This window comes from Sceloporus occidentalis, unplaced genomic scaffold (assembly GCF_023333645.1).
Source record: "Sceloporus occidentalis isolate IW3139 unplaced genomic scaffold, rSceOcc1.0.p SCAF_14, whole genome shotgun sequence".
Classification (NCBI taxonomy): Eukaryota; Metazoa; Chordata; class Lepidosauria; order Squamata; family Phrynosomatidae; genus Sceloporus; species Sceloporus occidentalis.
This window is the reverse complement of record NW_028316994.1, coordinates 12,133,827-12,155,842: the sequence shown is the minus strand read 5'-3', so window position 1 is coordinate 12,155,842 and position 22,016 is coordinate 12,133,827. Positions and strand designations below refer to the sequence as shown.

At 38.2% G+C, this 22,016-nt stretch overlaps 1 protein-coding gene across 1 annotated transcript; it reads right to left on the bottom strand.

Moving 5' to 3' along the window:
- Positions 1–6,354: 6,354 nt before the first annotated feature.
- LOC149303996 (vomeronasal type-2 receptor 26-like) lies at positions 6,355–16,050 on the bottom strand. Its single transcript, XM_089480567.1, has 4 exons — positions 16,015–16,050; positions 11,370–11,597; positions 9,268–9,394; positions 6,355–7,253 (listed from the first exon to the last, which is right to left on the bottom strand). The coding sequence occupies exons 1-4, from the start codon at positions 16,048–16,050 to the stop codon at positions 6,355–6,357; spliced, it is 1,290 nt and encodes a 429-aa protein (XP_089336693.1).
- Positions 16,051–22,016: the final 5,966 nt, after the last annotated feature.

Below are 22,016 nucleotides of genomic sequence, written 5' to 3'. Positions count from 1 at the left end.
TAGAAGAAGAAAGGGCCTGCCTACATAGATATCTTTTCACAGTATCTCAAGAAAGAACAACACTGCAACAACACCTTGACAAAAATAATTTGAAGGCACACAACAGTAACAGCAACAGGAATCCAGCACTTTGGATGGCTTCTGGACTCAAACCAAAGGAGGATTCATCACCAGACTGACTCCAGCTCCATTGAAGGGACTGATGAATAGAGAAAAGTGGGATGTGCAGGACTGAAGGGGAATGGGACTATCCCTCAAAAGTGAATGGAAACAAACCCCAGGATTCTGTAGGGTTGAGTCATGGCAGTCAAAGTAGTGTCAAACTGCCTTAATTCTGCAGTATGGATACAGCTCTAGTCCTCCAGATTTTAATTTCAAAATCCACCTGCTTGTTTTTTAAAAATAGAATCTTTTCACTATTATTATTTACGTTTTCTATAACCAAAAATTTGAACTCTATTGCAGGATGAAGGCATTCTAGAAAATGAGCTCCCAAAGTAATACATGTTGTTGTTGTTGTTGTTGTTGTTGTTGTTCTTCTTCTTCTTCTTCTTCTTCTTCTTCTTCTTCTTCTTCTTCTATTCTTTATTGAAATTATACAACCAATAAAATCCCAAAACTTACATCACACATCATCTGTTTTCTTCATTGCTTAATTTCCCCCACCCCCTCCCACCCATGTTGTAACTCACATTCATGACTGATCATTTATTAATAGCACTACGTCCTTGCAAACCTCTATTAACTATTAATGCTTAATTGTAACTAACACCATTTGGTTATATGTAATATATCTATCAACGAAGACCATGCTTTATATTTATAACAGCTCTTTACAGTATACAATCTAGGGAGAGAGAGTTAGCTTTGAGACCTTTCTGTCCATTATATGCAGAGGAAGTTTGTTAACTCCTAAGAAAGGTGCCATCTTTTTTTACAGTATATAAAAAATGACTACCATATTTGTTTTCCCTCAGTGATGTTGTCATTTAAATTCATAGTAATTTTATCCATTTCTATTATTGTAAAGGATTTTTGTAGCCACTTATCAACTGTTGGGATTTCTTCTGTGCGCCAATATTGCGCAATTATCATTCTGGCAGTAGTGAGCAGATACAATACTTGTTTGAGATGCTTCCTGACTTCCTGACTATCGACCATGTTCAAGAGGAAAAGTTCAGTCTCGAGATTTATTTTGATGTCATATATATCTTGAATGATCTTACCTACTAAGTTCCAAAAAAATTTCACCTTAGGGCATAACCACCACATGTGGAAGAAGTTACCAACCCCCTCTTTGCATTTCCAGCATTTGGCCTTGCTATTTTTATAGATTTTCCCCAATCTAGATGGAGTGAGATACCACCGATGTATCATTTTCATTAGATTTTCTTTTATATCTACACAGGTTGAGAATTTAGCATCTATGCCCAAAGCCCTTTCCCACTTTTCCAATTCAATCGTGTGCCCTATATTTCTTGCCCATCTTATTATACAGTGTTTAATTTGTTCACTTTCCAATTCCAATTTTAAACACATCTTATTTAATCTGGATATTCTCCCTTTCTTATCTTTTTTCTTGATTATTTCACCTAAAACTGTGTCATCCGATCCAATTCTGTTTTTTTTTTTTGTTTGTTTATCTATTTTAAATCTTACCAAAAGTTGTCAATACAGGAACCACTCTAGTTTAAACCCCTCTTTTTCAAGTTCCTCTTTGGATTTCATTACTCTTTCTCCATCTGCTTGTTTCAGAATTTCCTTATAACTTATCCAATTTTGATTTTCTAATCTTACGTTTCTCAAAAAAGCTTCATGTGGTGACACCCAGTCTGGTATATTTCTATATCCTTTTCCTTTGTAACTTTCCATACTCTTAACAGCGACCTTCTCACAATATGATCCTCAAATTGTTTGTTACATTCCAATTTTCCATACCATAAGTAGGCATGCCAACCGTAAATTTTATTAAAACCCTCTAAATTTAGTAATTTTTCCTTTTCTAGGCATATCCAATCCATAAGCCAATCAAGATTGCATGCATGATAGTATATTTTAAAATCTGGGAGGCCAAGTCCCCCACGTTCTTTATCATCTGTTAAAGATTTCCAATTTATTCTTGATTTTTTACCTGTCCATATGAATTTAGTCAGAACCTTTTTCCAATGGTTAAAATTTTTATCATTAGTTACAATTGGTAAATTTTGGAACAAGAATAATATTTTTGAGAGTACACACATTTTAATAATTGCAATTTTTCCCAATAAAGATGTTTGTAAGTGAGACCAATTTTCTAAGTCTTTTTTAATTTCTTGCCAAATTTTCTTATAATTATTGTCAAACAGATCGCTATTCTTTTTAGTAATGTATATTCCTAAATATTTGACTTTTTTTTAATCTGTATTCCCAATTTTCCTTGTAATTGAATTTGATTCTTCTTCGACATATTACACGTAATTAAAGCAGATTTTGTTTTGTTGATCCTGAACCCAGAGCATTCTCCGAATTGTTCTATAATTTGAAATATTTTTTCAGTTCCATGCAGGGGGTCCTCCATCACGATCACTAAATCATCTGCATAAGCCATGATCTTAAATTCTTTACCTTTTATTCGGATTCCTTTTATCCCGTTCTCTTCTCATATTGCATTGCATAGTACTTCTATACACATTATAAATAATAATGGTGATAAAGGACACCCCTGCCTGGTTCCTTTTTCAATTTTACAGTTTTCGGTTTTGCTTCCATTAACAATAATTTTTGCATTTTGTTCCATATATATTTTCTCTATCCATTTAATCCAATTATTACCTAATTCCAATTTATACATCAATTCAATCATATATTGCCAATTAATATTATCAAATGCCTTTTCTGCATCCAGGAACAACAAAGCCAATTCTGAGCCAGGATTTTTATCGTAGTATTCAATTATATCTATTATTGTTCTAATGTTAATGTCTCTTTGGTAGGAAGCCACTTTGGTCTTCATTTACCCAATTCTGTAAAAAAAATTCAATCTTTTTGCTAGAATGCTAGTAAATAATTTGTAGTCCGAATTTAAAAGTGAAATAGGTCGATAATTTTGCGGGTCGATTAGATTTTTGTGTTCTTTAGGTATAAGTATTATATCTGCTTCTTTCCATGAATTCGGTATGTCTGCGTCTTTGATTTCATTAAACAATTTATGGAGGGGGTCAATAATTTCTTCCACAAATAGTTTATAATAGATCATTATGTAGCCGTCCGGGCCGGGGGATTTTCCATTTTTGCCTCTTTTAATTGCATCCCTAATTTCTTGCTTGGTAATTTCTCTATTTAGTATTTCCTTAGCATCGACTTTTATTTTTGTCAGATTTACTTTCTCCCAATATTTTTCAGTTTTCTTTCTATGTTCTTCTCTTCCCTTAGTCTCTTGATACAGATTCCTGTAAAATTTCTGAATAATTTCTTTTATTTTAGTTTGATCTGTGTGTAACCCAAATTCATCTTGTAATTCCATGATCAGTTTTCCCTCCTTCATCTTCTTAACTTTATATGCTAGAAATTTCCCCACTTTGTTACCAAATTCGAAATACTTCTGTTTGATGTATTTTAGCTTTTTTGAGGTTTCTTCTGACAGTATTTGGTCTAATTGTTTCTGTAAAAAAAATTCTTTCTGGATATTACCATTTTGGGTTTTTTTAATTCTAGCCATTTCTTTCTCCTGTATTTTCTCAGATATCTCCTGTAATTGTTTATTTTGTTTCTTTCTTTTTTCACTACTCTTTTCCAGCAAGAATCCTCTAATTACCACTTTTGACATGTCGCAAATTGTACTTATGTTAACATCCTCCATCATATTTTCCTTGAAAAAGAGTATTAATTGTTCTTTTGTTTGCTTCATAATCATTTCGTCTTTTATTAAATATTCGTTCAGTCTCCAACTAAATTCACATCTTGGTATTTTGAATTCTAAGTAAATTGGATTATGGTCTGATATTTTATTTATTTTAATTTCTGCTTTTTTAACATTTATCCACAAATCTTTTGAGATAAAAAAAGCTATCAGTCCTGGAAGCTGAATTGTGGGGATTTGAGTAAAAGGTAAACTCCTTACTTTTACCATGTAACAACCTCCAGGGGTCAATTAACATTAAGCTTTCCAATCATTCAAAAAAGGTCTGGGGAAGTTTTCCTTGTTTTACATCAATTTTTTTAATGGGATAGTCTGCCTACAGAGGGGTCGACCACCCCGTTTTAATCACCCATTAATATATGTTGCTCATACTTTAGGTTTTTATCTTTTTTGCTAAAATTTTAAAGAATTTAGATTTATTGCCAATTGGACCGTATACCCCTACAATTAATGTATATTTTGCCTCCCATATAATTTCTATTGCAATGTATCTGCCTTTGTCGTCACACAAAACTTCTTTTGCTTTTATCTCTTTTTTAACAAAAATTGACACCCCGTTTTTCTTTTTGTCCCCAGCTGCAATAAAGGTTTGTCCTAATTTAGGGTTTTTTAAATATTTTTCTTCATTCTTTCCAATTCTTGTTTCTTGGATGCAACAAATGTCGTATTTGCCTTGCCTTTTTCTAATAGGTGAAAGACTTTTTTCTTTTTGTGAGGGGAATTCATTCCTTTTACATTCCATGAAAACAGCTTCATTTTCCCTTATACTTCTTCCAAACTCCTTTCTTTGATTACATAACTTAAGCTCCGTTTCCCCTCTCTTCCTCTAATTCCTCTTCTTCTCTTAGACTTTCTTCTTCCTCTCCTTCCTCTTCTTGAAGTCTTCTTTCTTCCTCTCTTACCAATTCGTCTATATTTTCGTCTTCCAGAAGAAGGCCTCCCACTGCTCCAAGCAAGGCTTCTTCCAATAGTCTTTCTTCATTTTTCCTACGTTTATCCTCATCTGCTTCTTCTAGATTCTGTTTTGCCATTTTATTTTCTTCTTTTTGTTGTCATTTCTTTTCCTCTTCTTTTTTCTTTCCCTCCTCATCCTGGACTCTTTTCTTTTCTTTCTCTTCTTCCCCATCTTCTTCCTTGAACCATTTATTATAAAAAGTCTTCACTTTTTCTATTGTATCGATGCTTATTTGTCTCTGTTTCCACATAAAGGAGACACCTTCTATCGGTTCCCAACAGTACCAGATATTTTTCGTTTGAAGCATTCTGGTGAGCATTGTATATTCTCTTTTGCAGGATAAAGGCATTCTAGAAAATGAGCTACCAAAGCAATACATGTTGTTGTTGTTGTTGTTCTTCTTCTTCTTCTTCTTCTTCTTCTTCTTCCTCTTCTTCTTTTTCTTCTTCTTCTTTCTTATATCAGAAAGGTGATTTCCTATATGTTTTTTCAGAGGTCTTGTTCTTTTCCAAAATATATCTTTAGATTCTTGTATTATATAACACAGATGATGAAAGTGCTATTGCAAGCAGTGAAACAGACTAAAGTGTATTTCTGGCTGCTGCCACACTGCAGAATTAAAGCAGTTTGACATAATAGGAGTGACCATGTGATGCATTGGCTCCAAAAGCAGTGCATGCACATGGCTGCACTGCCATTACGGACACTCCCTAGGGATACTGTGGTGGTGCATGCATGCAGCTGTCCTGCCATCAGCATCAATGTGACTTCAGGTGAAGCCCCATTGTCCCTAATGGTGGTGCAGTCTCATGCTTGCACTGCCACTGGGCACAATGAGGCTGTCCCTAATGGTGGCATGGCCACATGCACACACCAACATTCATGTCCCATTGGTCCTAATGGAGCCCCAGTCATGTGCATGTACTGCCATTGGGGACAACAGGTTTGTCCCCTAATGGTGGCATGGCCATGTACATGCTTCCATACAAGTCCCATTGTTTCTAATGGAGGCACGGACAGATGCACATGCTGATATTGGGGACAACAGAATTTGAACATCTGTGGATTTGGGGCTTGGTATGGATCCTCTATGGATATTGAGGGTCGCCTGTACATGTTTCTAGAATTTATCCATTTATGGAATTCCATGAGACCAATGGCACCCCCTCTCCCAATATTTTTTAAAAAGAACATCTAAAAATCTACAAACAAATGAGCACATGGTCTAAGGATATAGGCCTTTTTCTGAGAAAAAGGAGTGAGTCACTGACATTGAAGCTAATAGCCTGGAATTTGTAATAATCATGAGGATTCAGCTGGTTTGTGAGAGAGATTTGGTACCTCACCAAACTACAGATGCCAGAATTCCAAACATAGCATCATAAAGGTTAAAATGGTGTCATGCTGCTTTAATCCTGCAGTGGACCCCCTCCTCCAAGAAAGGAATAAAGGAATGGAAAGTGGGTCAAGGAATATTCAGAAATAAATGTGAAGGTCCTCATCATTTTTTTCTTACTAATTGCTCTCTTCTATTTAGTTCAGGTCTCAGAATTATAAGGTAACTTTTGGGGAGGAAGATGAAACCCAGTAAACCAAGACTGGAAACCAAGATGGAGAAGATCTCCACAGCCACCATGTATTTCCCTTTGGTACTTATGTAGGAAGGGACAAAAGAGACCCAAACAGTACAAAACACCAACATGCTGAAAGTAATTAGTTTGGCTTCATTGAAACTATCGGGCAACTTCCTGGCAAAGAAAGCCACAGTGAAGCTGGTGATAGCAAGAAGACCCATGTAGCCCAGGACAATATAGAACATGACATCTGAGCCTTCATTGCATTGCACTATGATTTCACTGATCTGGGAGTTCATGTCAAGCTCTGGGAAGGGAGGACATGTTGTCAGCCATATAACACAGATCCCACTTTGAATTAGCGAACACAGAACAACAATAAATAGTCCCAGTCTATTTCCAACCCATTTCCTCATTCTGTTTCCTGGCTTGGTGGCCATGAAAGCCAAAACCACAGTAATGGTTTTGGCCAAGACAGATGAAATAGCAGTTGAGAAGACGATACCAAAGATGATTTGTCGCAGAAGGCAGGACACTTTCCCAGGTCTTCCAATGAAAAGGAAGGAGGACAGAAGGCAAAGTAAAAGTGAGGCAAGCAAGACACATGTAATGTTCCAGTTGTTGGCTTTGACAAGAGGAGTATGTCGGTGGTGAATGAAAATCCAGGCCACTAGAATGGTGACAGTGGAAAACAAAACGGCACAGCTAGCCAAAGCTGCTCCCAAGGATTCACTGTACGATAGGTAGGTCATACTTTTGGGAATACACTGAGTCTGGTTTTTGTTCGGATACTCCTCTTCTGGGCAGTTCTCACATTGATCTGCGTCTGAAATTCAACAATGTAATTTCTCAGTGCTTCTACTATGGGCCCATTTAGACTACCTTTTACCCTGGTTCAGAACCTGGATTAAGCATGGGTTCATCTTGGCCCCAATTCTTCCACAATCAAAAACGACAGTTTCACACCCATTCAGGGGTAAATGCCGCTTGGCGCGGGTCTTTTAAAAGTGGAGTAAAAGCTGTATCTCTTGAGAAAACCCGGGTCCGGAGAATATGAACTTGGCCCCAGTCATGATCAGGTCAGGTTCAGGGGAGGGATTTAGGTCAGAAAGAGGGCAGAGGGCAGAACATGCCTCCCCTTCATTGGGGTGATGGAGGAGGAGGAGGAGGAGGAGGAGGAGGAGGAGGAGGAGGAGGAGGAGGAGGGAGCAGGAGAAAGGGTCCCAAGGGCAGCATCAGGTGAAGGAGGAGGAGGAGGAGGAAGGATCTGAGGAAGGGTGCCAAGGGCAGAATTGGGTGAAGGAGGAGAAGGAGGAAGGATAACAATGAAGGGCCGAGTTCAGGGGAGGGAGAACAGAGAATGGAACACCCCTTCACTCACACCAGCATTTTTTCTCTCTCTTTTTTTTTGCGGGGTAATTTTTATTTTGACAGACTATGCACATGCTTTTTCTTCAGGTAGATACATATACAGATATAGTGTGTCTGCTTGTGCTCCATTTCCCTTTCATCTCCCGGCTCCTCGCTTTGGAAGAGGCTTTTTTTTTAAATTATTTTTTATATGCAAATGCTACAATGCGAATGTTACAGATGTTTCTCTTTCAATTTGGCAAAATGATACAGAATGCTATTGCTACATGTGTCTGTAAGGAATTCTGCGGTGGCAGGGAAAGCAAAGGATGCAGAGATGGCATTCCGAGGTGAGGAATGATGATGATGATGATGATGATGATGATGATGATGATGATGATGATGATGATGATTGTATGTGTATGAGGCATTCCGGGTTCACAAAGAGGGAGGATGCAGAGATGGCATTCTAAGATGAGGATAGACTGGGGTTGAAAATGGAGGCAGATCCAAAGAGGAAGGAAGGATAGATTGTGTTTTGGGTGGCAATCAGAGGGAAAGGAAAGCAAGAGGATGCAGACATGGCATTCTGGGATTAGGAATTATAATAATAATTATTATTATTTTTATTATTATTACTATTGTGATGGGAAGAGGATGCATGAGGGGATGCAAGGGCTTCAGAGGTAACCTTGGGCTGGAAGCAAAGGGGAGGCAGGAGGCTGAATGTCTGCGGAAATCCATGACTTTGGGGGAGTCACACTCTTCAGCCTCATGGGAAGGGTAAATCTCCTCGAAACCAATCTTGAAAGAAAACTCCAGGGTGGGGTCATTTTAGGGTTGCTATAATGTGTAATGACCCAAATACACACAATACATACACACACCTGGAGGTTTTTACATTTGACAGAGTATGCGCACTCTGCCACCAGTTTTTTTAGAAAAAGGAGGGGGGAAAGCACCCATCCGCTTGGCCAATTGCTGTAGGAAACATAACTTTTGAAGAAAGCGAAAGTGAATTTGATTGATAGCAAAGAAGCCTTCATTTTAAACCGGTACCTCAAATGTGAACACTCCGCAAAGAGCTGCAATGGCATTCAGAGTTAAATTACCCTGATTGAGGTAAATTATAATGGGCACTTGCTTCTGGAGAGATTTGGGAGGGGGGACCCGGATCTGCCCAGTTCCATCCAGGGTAAATGGGCCAGTGGGAATGGGGCCTACATAACTTCTAGAATTAACAGGCATCACAGTCACTTGTGTTATGTAAGAAATGCTTGATATTGCTCACTGAAGAGTATTCGCTGAGGTTTCTTCATCATATTAGCAAAAGGGATGTATGAAATATTTCACATGTCCATTCTAGAACATAATTAATGAGAACATTTTTTAAGCTGAATGTCTTAGTCCATTTAAGGATTCAAATTCAGTAAGCCCACCATAAATGAATCTGGATCCCTCATTCCAAATAACTCTATTTTTGTACTCACCAGCATAGAGTGAAATCCTCTCTTCAGGGCACTGAGCACATCCATAGCAACAAATTTGCTCCATTGGCTGGACAATCTTGCTGAAACCAGGGCTACAGCTCTCAACACATGTGGCACGAGGACTTGTCTGGTGAAAAACATCAAGAAGGAAATTTAAGGTGGGAATAGACTAGATTGCCACAGCTGTACTTCTTTAATTTTGAATTTTGTGGCAGAGATCATCAGAACCAACTGAAAGTGGCATTTATTGTCTGATTAGTGTAATTAAACTGTGGTAGAAGTGTAATAAGAAGCTATATAGTGCCAATGGAAGTTGTAGACAATATGTTGGGAGGCCAAGGACCTTATTACACCAGGCCCTTACGCACCACAATCTCATAAGTCTAGGAATGGAAAAAGATGAGATTGGGGATCTTTAATAACATCCAGTTCTTTCAAATCACCATGGTCCTGGCCTATTTCTTCCACACACTGGCATTCATAACCCTGGTTCTCTTCCCTGTGCCCTTCTCAGCATGCCTTTCAGACTATACTAATTTTTATTTATTTTTATATTTAGTGCAATGGTGTTATCATGGCAATCCATTAAGAAAGGAAAGGGAAGGGAAGGGAAGGGAAGGAAAGGGAAGGAAGGAAGGAAGGAAGATAGAAATGGTGGGAGGAGAAGAGAGAATCGCAATAACCTACTTGGGTATAGTAAGGAGGAGGGAGAAAAGGAGGAGCAGAATCATGTCCATTCACATCACATGACTGTCTGCATATTGGAAAAGCATCAGGAGGAATGTATCACAGATGCGTCAACAGAGGAAAAGCAGTGTCATTGGGAGGAATCGATGGGTTTTGCCAATCAATGAAAAGGAGAGCTCCTGCAATAGAAGGACTACAGACCAGCAACTGAAGAGAGACAGTGTCATGTGATGAGGTACAACCACATATGCTACTATCCTGCTCTAATTTCACTGTTCAAGCCCCATGTGATAAATGACTTGGGCCCAGGGTACTTGGAGGACCGCCTCTCCCCATATAATCCGCCCCGCACACTCAGAACATCCGGGACAAACCTGTTGGAGGTCCCTAGGTCCAACCTTGTACGGACCTCTCAGAGGGCTTTTGCCATCGCTGCCCCGTCATCTTGGAATAAGCTCCCCGTAGAGCTTCGCTCCGCCGCCTCACTAGATATCTTCAAGAAAAATCTGAAGACGTATTTATTTCGGTTGGCCTTCCCGCCTTAGTTAGACTGTTTTTTTCTCCTGCCCTTTTTTCCCCTTTTGACCCCGGTTCGTTGTAAATTAGCTCTTCTTTTTCTCTGCCCTTGACACGCGTATTTTATCGATCTCCTGTTCCTGTTTTCGTAGTAATGTTTTTAACTTTTATATCTGAATTTTTCTCTTCTATTGTATTGTTTTTAAATCTTGTAAGCCGCCCTGATCATATCTATGGAAGGGCGGGGTAGAAATAAATTTATTATTATTATTATTTATAAACTCTCAAATTAGGTGAGAAATGTGTTGAATTACTTCTCCAGAACCCAAAAGTCCTGCACTTTCAGTATTCATAATAATGCCTCATCTATAACCTGGTTTCTGATTTCTTCCTCTCACCACCTTATTAGAGCCCCATATGTTCTTCATGCATGGATCATCCTTAACCAGTCAACTGAATTTGAAGAATCTGGGCATTAATTTAGTTTTTGCCAAGGCTTGCAACCTTTGAAAATGGAAAGAAACACAACCCAGCTCATAGTTTGTTTTTATGAAGTATTGAACAAAGTATGTATCTGTGGAAATATGATAAAAATAAAGATAGAGATGTCCAAGATTTTTATTTTCCTCCTGATTGATCCTAAAAATTATGGAGGAAAGATATTGAACCTTAGCACCCAGTGCAGCATGGAAGGTAATTTAAACTAGGTGCTTTCCAATAGGTGTTTTTGGTAGGTGCGTATATGAACCACATGCTTTAACCCATGCATCGACTAGAAATCTCACAGGCTCAGTGTACATCTGCCCAGTGGATGGTATCTCTTTTCCAACACTAATTTCACTCCCCAGCCACAGGTACAGACTAGGTAACTGAAAGTGTTAACCCAAAATTATCTCTACCTGTTGAAACTTGTGATTCCACAAAATGGCACTTCTGTTAATGCTGAACCATTTTCCATCAGGCGCTTTGGGATCAATCCTCCCTACTTGGACTCTCTGGAAGCTTTGGTTGGGGAATGTGATCAAGTTGGTAATATCATATCCAAATTCCAGCTCTCCATATTCATTGAAAAATATTTCTTCTCCAACACTATTGTTAAAGCGAATGTTCCTCAGAAAAGAGCAAAGCTTTATTGAAGAAAAAAGATTCAAACACTCAGTTAAAAGGTAGGGAAAAGGTCATTGGGATTCTTTGGAATTTGCTGTAATCTCAGCTTTGCCATCTTAGTCTTGATCATTGTTATAACCACTGTACCCAGATTTTATAACGCTCAAAGTGCATTCACTAAATTTTGTAAACTGAATAAGGAATAGCTGCAAAACACAGAAACAGGGCCTGGGATGAGGTGACCTAACAAGTCGGGGGGATCATTTTCTCTTTTGCTTTGGTAGGTTCTCTCTGTGAAATTCAGTAGTTGCCTCCCCTCTAAAAGGAAAATGTAGCACAACAATGATACAAGAAGGGAGCAATCTCTTCTTCTGTCTATCAGTTCACCCTGCAGTTGTGTATTTGATTTTTTAACTCTATTGTAATTAGTTGTATTTTATTGTTGTAGCCCGCCCGGATTCTTCGTGATTGGGTGGGCTAGAAATAAATCTATTATTATTATTATTATTATTATTATTATTATTATTTCCCTAGTCTTATTGGTAAGAAGTCCATAAAAGATGTCCAAGTCCTCTATTGGAAAACTATCAATTGTTATTTAAAACTGATATGACAAACCCTATAAAGACACCATTTGGATCCGGAATCTGCCCAGCAATGCCAAGCATGAATACAGTCCAACAAAGTTTGCAAATAAAGTGTAAAAATATATGTAAGACATATGTATTTCTTCATTAAGAAATGAAAAATAAAACATAGGTGGGCAAGAGTTCAAACCTGACACAACAATCATCTTTGGGGCTCTCCAGACTGGCCCTAAGGGGCAGCATGCAACAACCCCTTTCCTGGCCAGATCAGGGCCACTGCAATCTCACACTGTAGCCCCGATCCAGCCTCTCAAGGGCACAAAAATGAGCTGCAAAAAGCAGCTCCCTTTCCCACCCTCTAAAGTGTGCCATAGTTGCAGAAGCACAGGTTTCTGATGCCCCTTTGGTGCTGCATTGTGTAGATGCAGCACCGGAGTTATGCCACAATGCTGCACGCTGTCTGGAAGGGCTCACGGCATTATGATGTCATGGGGAGGATGCTGCATCCGGACTCTGCCCACAGGCCAGCAAATAGTCCTGGTCTGTATAGACCCTTTGTCAAGAAAATTCACCAGTAGACTAGTGAGGGGATACCAGCTGCTTGGCTACATCAGTCAAAATTTAGACATACTTCATGCTTTCACATATTTAAGATCTGTCTCACAGGGAAGAACCATATATGAATAGTATGAGTAGTATGTACTTAATGGCATTAAGGTCAATTACGATCAAAAGGTGAGCAGCACCTAGCTTTAGCTTTCTAAATGAAGCCTATGTAAAGGCTCAAACAAAGGATGTATCTGCACTCAAAAAATGAAGCAATTTGATACCACTTGAACTGCCATGACTTATTCTACGCAATACTGGGAATTGTAATTTGGTGAGTCACTAGAGCTGTCTGAAAGACCAGGCTGAATATCTCACCACACCACAAATCCTAGGATTCCACAGGATGTACCCATGAGAACAAAAGTGATATCTAACTACTTTATTTCTGCAGTGTATAATCACTGAAAGAGGCAAAGTCAGTTTTCCAAACTGGTCCTGTGCTATTAAATCTAATAAGAGAGAGAACAGAGTGGAAGAGACAGGGAAAATAAAGCAGCTTCCAGCTACTTTAAAAGCGGGGCAATTATACGACACACAACTCTAAAGCAGGTACAAACCAAATGGAGCTGTGTGCCAGAGCTAAAAACCAAAGCAAAAAGATGCTGTGATACTCCAGATTAGTCCAGAAAATGCATATCTTTGATATAAATGGATTGACACCAGTGTAATACTGAGGAAAGCAAAAAATTGAACAAGCAACACCTTCAATGGATGTTGCACATGCAACTGTATGGCCGGTCAAAGGGGGGCCATCCAAAGGGATAACATATAGCTGGACAGTAGGAGTTACTTGTAGGTTGCCAGCAGTATGTTTGTGCGATGGTACATGTGCATAGTGGGAAGGCAACAAAAAATGACTCAGTGGCACAGCCTGACACCGCGCCTTGTGGTCCACCCGTGTGATGACTGTTCACCATGGGAGCAGGATTGGGCCACTTTTTTCTTGCCATCTGCTCTGGCTCTAGTAACGTTATATAAAACATATCATGTTTCTAATTCCATCCATTCTCATCCTGTGAGTTCTGTTTTTAGAACTTTGGCTGAGACCTTGAATTGGGAGAAATAGCTCGCTTGTCATAACTTGGACTCCTGATGCTGCCTGCAAAAATCGACCTTTGAAAAAAGTCAGCCTCCACCACTCAGCAGAATTTCTGAGGCAATGATGAGCCTCAAAGGCCCCTAATGTTGCTTGTCACATCATGCCTCTCTGCCAGAAAAGTTGGATGCACCATCACTCAGCACCTGATTCTCAAGCACCTTGGAAGTCAGATTGAAGTCTGACACTTCTTCCTTTCATTTTGAAGTGGCTGCCTGGCTTCAAAGATAGGTTTAGGGAGCACGTTCAGTCATCACAATGGTGAAGCAACCTATGGTCCAAGCAGGAAAATCGTCATCTCATTCTGTACTTTGGACAATGGACCAACAACAGCACTTCTTTAAACTAGAAAAATCCCATTAAGTGGGATCCTTATATTGGATGTGTAATGGAAGAGGCATGACTTACCTGCCATGGCTGCACTTCCAAATAATTCTGAATATTTCTGATCCCACTTCCTTTTTGTTTGGCTCTCCATGAAAACAGGGCATGTAGAGAATGTGCTACAGCATAAACAGAATTGTAGATGCTGTAGCTCTGGCCAGATAGTCTTCTTTCAAACACAGTCCCAGGGAGGTGACTCAGGTTCTCCTCCCCAGTGCAGTTAACCAGGTTCACCCTATAAATGGCATTTGATGCTAATGAACAAAGAAAAGCAGTGCTCCAAAATTGCTGGATGAAATATATTCTTGACTCATATGGATTTATGATCTCAAGAAAATCCTGAAATCTTGGCATTGCGTTTGTATGGTGTGAGAAAGACAAGCTGCCATTGAGGGATCTTACTGTCAGTTTCTTCCAAGGGAAAAGAGTTGTGACATCCCACTGAGAAGTTATGACCCAAACCCTCTCCATGGGATGCATATGAATAAATTCAAAATTTTCAAGAATTATTTGTAAACCGTCCATAGATTGATCATTCCCATGAGCAATAAATACATTGAGTTTAGAAAACCAGAGGATGGAGGAAAATCTTATGAGGAGGATATCAGTATGAATGGCTGAATTTTGGCTCCCCACAACTGGAATCACCTCAGTCATTGCCAGGCAAATACTGTTCTGTGAGAGCTTTGGTTTCAGGGTTCGAAGAAACGTTTCTCCATTGTCATCATCTGAAAGGAGAAGACCAACCCAGTTCCATCCAAAATGCTTCAGGAGCTGCACAATCCCTTCATATTGAAGCCTTTCATTTGGAATCATCCCGAAGAAGGAGGGGAAATGGGTTTTATCTCTCAGGACAGGGTCAAGAAGAGGGCCATAGGTGAGCTGATCGAATCGTAAAAGATATATTAAAAACCCTAAGAAATGTATTCAACTCATCTGTATCCCCGAATAAATCATCAGAGAGGACATTCCAGTGAATAGAAAATGAGGGAGAGGCTTCAACTTTATGATACAACACATGATTCTTATGCAGAAATTCCCAAATTCGTTCCTACATTGTTGGTTAAGGGTTGAAAGGATACATCTCTGATCCCTTAAAAACCTAGTATTTTGATGGTAGAGCGAAGGTGGGAAATCTGTTACCCTAAATATCTCACCATTCAAACCCAGATAATATGATCATAAGTTAGGGATGGTGGAAAATGTAATTGGACAATATCTAAAGGTTCCTCAAAAACTGAGCCACACAAATTGGCAGTCTGACTTTGTTTAGGACAGCCGCCATTCTCAGTCATATTATAAGGAAAACCCATTTTGTGTGAGAGATTTCTGGCCTACAGAAGACTCTCAGGAGGGGTCTCTAACCAGATTGATACAGAAAAAGAAGAACTATTGTACTTGGTTTTGAAATATTGCGTTAGGGAAACATTGGCTAAAGATAGCTAATGCTCTCTCATTGTATTTCTTTGAGGGAAAGTACCATTTGACATAAGAGAATTTATCTCACCTAAATGAGAGAAGTCTACAAAACATTGCTAAGGGAAGGCAAGTGACACGTGTATTGGCTTCAATCCTCTCTTTATTCCCTCCTCAAGAGACCCATTAAATCAATAGGGTGGATTCAATGTGTCTGCTCTACTTGGTGTAGAACCAATAAGAACCTGGTGGAACCAATAAAATTCAAGGTGTTATCTTGAAGTGAGTAACCTGCATCCCTCTCTTTCCTACAGAGTAACCCTGTGTATATGGAAGATAACATACCTGTGGAATCTTGTATATATTTATGATGTTGGCCATTTGGATGGAGTTGTGGGAGGTGAGCCCACCAATGATGGCCATGAGCTTCTTCTCTCTCTTGCAGAGATAATTCATAGGGTTGCCTTCTGAGGTGAAAAGCAGATCCAAAGTGGCCCAAGAGGCTATCAATGGATTAAAAGCATTCTCATAGATCTGGGATCCAAGTGTGATGTTGGGTAACAACCTGGCATTGTTGTTGATTTCATGAATGGCAAAAACAAAGGCAAGGACATACTGGTAGTTTTTTGGCATGAGACTGTAAACAGAATTTCACATAGTCCTATAATCTAATATCAGAGCAACAAGCAGACTTTATATCAATGACATTCTAATACTTAAATTTGCATGAAAATTAGTCATTGGCCCTTTGGCCAGGATTCTATACATGTGTTTTAGTTCTGTTTTTGATTTTGGGTGACAAGCATAAACAATGGATGGTAGATCTGCTCTGGGTTTCAGTTTAAGCTTGAAATGAACTACCCAGTGTGCTGACCTCTACTCCCAAAACTAATTTTGTACATTAGACAATTCCTCTTAAATTCAGTATAAACATGGAGGAGATGCATAGCCCTCCTGCTTTTAGAGCCGGCAACCTGATCTTTCTCAAAGAATGATTTATGTGATAGAAACTTGATCAAGGACGTTTTGTACACAGAGAGAATGAAAGAGGGAGTGACTCAGCCTGAACTACAGTCCTCCAAAGGACAGTCAGTCTGACTTCAATGCCAAGAAAAAAATTAGAATGGATTGTATAGGAGTGGGTTTGCAAGTATCCTGATGACAATAGAGTGGTTAGGAGCAGCCAGCATGGATTTGCCAAGAGTAAATCTTCTTTCATTGGAATAGATGGATATCCTACTGGATGAATCTAAAATTGGTTGGAAATGCATGCTGAAAGAGTTGTCATCACTGGCTTTACTTCAAACTGCAAACAGGTCTCAAGTGGAGTTCCAAAGGATTCTGTCTTGCAGCACATGCTCTTTGATATTTGTATCATTCTCTTTAGATGATGGGGTGGGGGAAATACTTTTCAAATCTGCAGATGATACAAAACTGGGAGGGGTAGCTAACACATTGGAAGGTAGGAACAGAATTCAAAAGGACCATGATAAATTAGGAAACTGGACTGGAATTAATAAAATGAAATTCAACAGAGATAAAATTCTACATTTAGATGACACAGAAACAAATGCAGAGGTATAGGATGAAAAATGCATGGCTCAGAAATACAACCTGTTAAAATCGACCTTGGGGTTATTGTTGACCATAAGCTGCATGTGAGTCAACAGTGTGATATTGCAGCAAAAAAGGTAAATACTATCTTAGCCTGCATTAACAGAAGCATAGCTTCCAAATCGAGGAAAGTCATAGTCCATCTATATCCTGCTTTGGTCAGGCCTCATTTGGAAATTGGGATCAGTTCTAGGCACTTCATTATAAAATGGATATAGACAAGTTGGAGCAAGTTCAGAAAAGACAACGAAAACAGTAAGAGGTATGAGGGTGGTTACTACAATGCAGATTTCTGGGAAATGCGGATCTATCTACTTACCTTCCTCGTTTGTAAGAATGTGGATACTCCACAAAGTTCTGTAAAGTCAGTTCCTCATACACCATAGATACAAATTCACCAATTACGATATCATCTCCAGGACTAAAAGCATGAGGCAAACTCATGCTGACTGTGAGAGATGATGGAATGAAGATGATGAGTAATGATATGAAAACCATGTTGTAGACTTGCAAAGGTTGGACCCAGCGAAACAACTGCATTGTTATGTACATAACCGCTAGCATAACTGTGTAACTATGAGCTGAATCTGTTTTAAAAGACACCAGAAGAAAGGATACCCCACAGCATAACTGGGCAACCTAATCAAGAGCTGAATTCCAAACTCTGTTTTTCCTCCACTGGAAAAAATATCAAAGCTGCTTCCAGAGCAATTCTATGTGGGTTTGCACAGAAGTCGGACCCACTGAGTTGAAGGAGACTTACACTCAGCTATGACATGGCATCCTGCAATGAGTCTTTATAGACACAGCATTTACATGGTCCAAGTTACCATGTTGTTTTGGTTATTAGTCTCAAAAGCAGCCTTGGATTCCTTTGGGACTTCCACAAGAAACAGACGTAGATCATAGCGCTCCAGTTAATTGAGGGGTGGAAAAGGTCTATCCTCAAAGTCTTTAGCCCTTGTACAATCAGATTAAAGACAAAGAAAACATGTTGGCCTGATTTGCTCTGACTGTATGGTATATGCTCTTCACGTGGGGTCATGGGATATATTGTATCAAACTTTCCAAGTGTGATAAATAAGGAAAAGCACAATACACAAACTGCAGGAAAAGAGATTCCATCAAAATATAACGCTGAAATTCCAGACAGTAAGAGCTGTCCAAAAGTAGAATATTCTGATTGGAGGGTGGTGGAGTCTCCTTCTTTGGAAGTTTTTAAACAGTGGATGGATGGCCATCTGCCAGGAGTGATTTTATTGTATATTCCTATGAAGAAAAGGATTAGACTGGATGGTCCTCATGGTCTTTTCCGGCTCTATGATTCTATGGTTCTATAGTCACGTATGGCAGTGCCGAGAATCCCACATGACAAATCTCTTTGCTAAAGCATTAAGGAATAAATGCTAGGGAATTTTGAGGTTTTTAGTTTTGCGAGACAGTTAGCCTTCTCTGTCAGAGAGCTCTGGTGCCACAACAAAGTTCAAATCCCAGAATTCCCTAGTACTGAGCCATGGCAGTTAAAGCAGTGGCAAACTGCATTAATTCTGTAGTGCAGATTCAGCTGCAGTCATGATAGCCTTGAATATCAGTACTCAAAGGAATATGCAATAAAACTATGTTAAATGTCAAATTGTGGTTTGTGTGTTTGGGTTTTTTTTGTGGGAAGAATTGTCGATAACATGTCCAGTCCTGTCCCATATATTTTTGTCTGAGTTTTGTGAAAGAGAATTATGGCAACCCTACATTCAAGGCATACAATTGTATTCTACCAGATAAATGTTTTATGTGTGTGGGATGATGAGGGCAATTAAAAGCAGTCTTGTATTCATCACCCTTTAAAAAAAAAAAAGTTTATTGTTTAAAAACCAACATTACGAGACAACACAATGACACATAACATGCCATAATGGCAAACATATTGACGTACATACATTATAAACATTTAACAACACTCAGCTCTTATTATCCCTCCCCCTTATGTTACAGTAACCACATAACAATATGACAAATACAAACAATTACTAACAAACAAAAAATAAAATTCCCTTCCTGGAAATTACGGCATGCTCTCTTAAGCTGTAAATCTTCTAATTTTTACCAAATCCAAATGCCCTTTTAAGTTCCGGTTATACAGCTTTGCTAACACCTTAAGCGAGGTTCAAAAATAATAGAGCAAAAAACTATTTTTATAGATATATTCATGGGATCATCCACAACACATGTAATCATACCAATTATTGCAAATAAAAGATGATTATGTCGTATAAAAAAAGTTCCAAACCTCTCCATTATTTCTCTTGATGTCCTTTAGAGAATAAAATAAAGAAGGAAAACATAGTTTAGTGAACTAAATATTAATTTTCTAAGTTCCTAACAGCGTGAAATGGTACCAATATCACATAAGAGTCAATCAATTGTACATGTGATTTGCTTTTCTTTTTCCAAGAACCTAGTAACTGGTTTCCTATTTTCTTTACAGGTTTCCTAATCAAGTCCTCTTAATCTACAGGTAAGTTTGTCCATTTCCGAGAGGTCTAATACTTTTAATAACCATTTATTAAAGTCAATATTCTCTTTGCTTTTCCAATTACCGGCATAAATCATCCTTGCAGCTGAGGTCAAATAAAATATTGGTCTTCCAAATTTTTTCTCTAAATTGTCATCATTTACCATACCCAATAAATAGAATTCTGGGTACATGGGAAAATTATAACTTAAAATTTGTTGCATCCACTTATGGATCTGTTTCCAGTACTTATTCGCGTATTGACAATTCCACCACATGTGGAAAAATGATCCAGGAGCTTTATTACATTTCCAACAATTTGGGTTGACACTAGGATAAATTTTTGCTAATTTCGATGGGGTTAAATACAAGCAAAATTGCATCTTATAATAATTTTCTCTGAGAGCATAACTAGCAGCATATTTGATTCTTATTTTCCAATTCTTTTCCCATTGGCTTAGTGGGATATTATGATGCAGATCCTGGACCCATTTGATCATGGATTTTTTAATGTGATCCTCTTCCATCTCTAAAGATAGTAGAATTCTATATAGTCTAGCAATTTTTCTGGTTTTATTTTTATTTTTAATTTTTGAAAACAGGATATCATCTGTAATTGACCCTTTAGAATCTATGCCGATGGTATTTTTGTCTATGGTATATCTCTCCTTAATTTGTCTATAAGTAAACCAACTAATCAGGTATCCCTCCTTTATAAGCTCTTCATGTGACTTTAACCTCAATTTTTGAGTTGCGTTATCCATAGTCAATAATTGTTTATGGTTAATCCATTTCCCAGGGGTGAATTCTTGATTTTTGTACAAAGCTTTGTTTATTGAGACCCACATGGGGATTTTATTAAACAATCGTGGCTGATACCAGTGCCATATTTTAATAAGGGCCTTCCGGATACAATGGTTTTGAAAATCCCGGTTTATTTTTAGTTTACCATAAAACATATACGCATGCCAACCAAAAACCGTATTATATCCCTCCAAATTTAATAAGGTTCTATTTTCAAGATTACACCAATCAGTAATCCATTCGAAGCAGCAGGCATGAAAATAAATTTTAAGGTTTGGTACTGCCAAGCCCCCCTGTTCAGAAAAGTCCTGTAAATCTTTCAATCTCACTCTAGGCTTTTTTCCTCCCCAGATGAATTTACTAATATCACTTTGCCATGTTCTAAAAGGTTTTTCATTAGTTAATATTGGGATGTTTTGAAAAAGAAACATCATCCTAGGAAGAGATTCATTTTAACAATAGAGATTCTGCCTAACCAAGAGATTCCTATCTTATTTCATTTCTCCATGTCTTTTTTGATAGATTTCCATGTTTTTTCATAGTTATTTTTGAAAAGCTCAATATTTCTTGCCGTAATGTCAATACCAAGATATCTAACCTTTTTCTTAATTTGGAAAGGGGGTTTTAATTGCAGCTCGTCTTCTTCTTTCTTTGTCATATTCATTAACAACTTGGAGGGTTTTTCTTTGTTTATCTTCAACCCTGAGACTGAGCCAAATTGTTTGAGAGTTTCAGTGAGCCGTTGGATGTCTTTTAGTGGATTTGATAATGAGATGACCAAGTCATCTGCATATGCCCTCAGCTTAAAATTATCTTTTTTCACTTTGACGCCTGTAATTTCTGTATCCTCTCTTATCATGTTGTTAAGTACTTCCAGGGTAATTATGAAAAGTAGCGGCGACAAAGGACAGCGTTGTCTAGTTCCTTTCAGCATATTAATATTATGTGTTTTATCATTATTTATTATTAACTTTGTGGTTTGTGGTTGGTATATTTTGTTTATCCAATTTTGAAATTTATTCCCCATATTCATCTTTTTAATCAACGTTTTCATAAATGCCCAATTAACGCTGTCAAAGGCCTTTTGGAAGTCTATAAAAATCAAAGCTAATTTTTTATCCACCCTGCTGCCATGATATTCTACGATGTCTACTATATGCCTTATGTTCTCTTTTAATCTCCTATTTGGCAAAAAGCCACATTGGTCTGAATCAATTAAGTCTGAAAGAATTGTTTTGAGTCTTGCCGCTATGATATGTGTAAATAATTTATAGTTGGTGTTTAACAGAGCAATCGGTCTGTAATTAGAAATATTAGATGGGTCCTTTTCCGCCTTAGGGATTACAATCGTATCTGAGTTTAACCATGATTTCGGTAAATTATCATGCCATATATTATTTAAGACTTTAAGCAAGTGAGT

Excerpts from the sequence above, each read along its gene's own strand:
- LOC149303996 (XM_089480567.1), bottom strand. The coding sequence starts at position 16,050 with ATGGCCAACATCATAAATATATACAAGATTCCACAG. Across the intron at positions 9,395-11,369 it reads GGAATCACAAGTTTCAACAG|ACAAGTCCTCGTGCCACATG; the intron begins GTAGAGATAATT and ends GTTTTTCACCAG. Across the intron at positions 7,254-9,267 it reads GAGGATTTCACTCTATGCTG|ACGCAGATCAATGTGAGAAC; the intron begins GTGAGTACAAAA and ends GTTGAATTTCAG.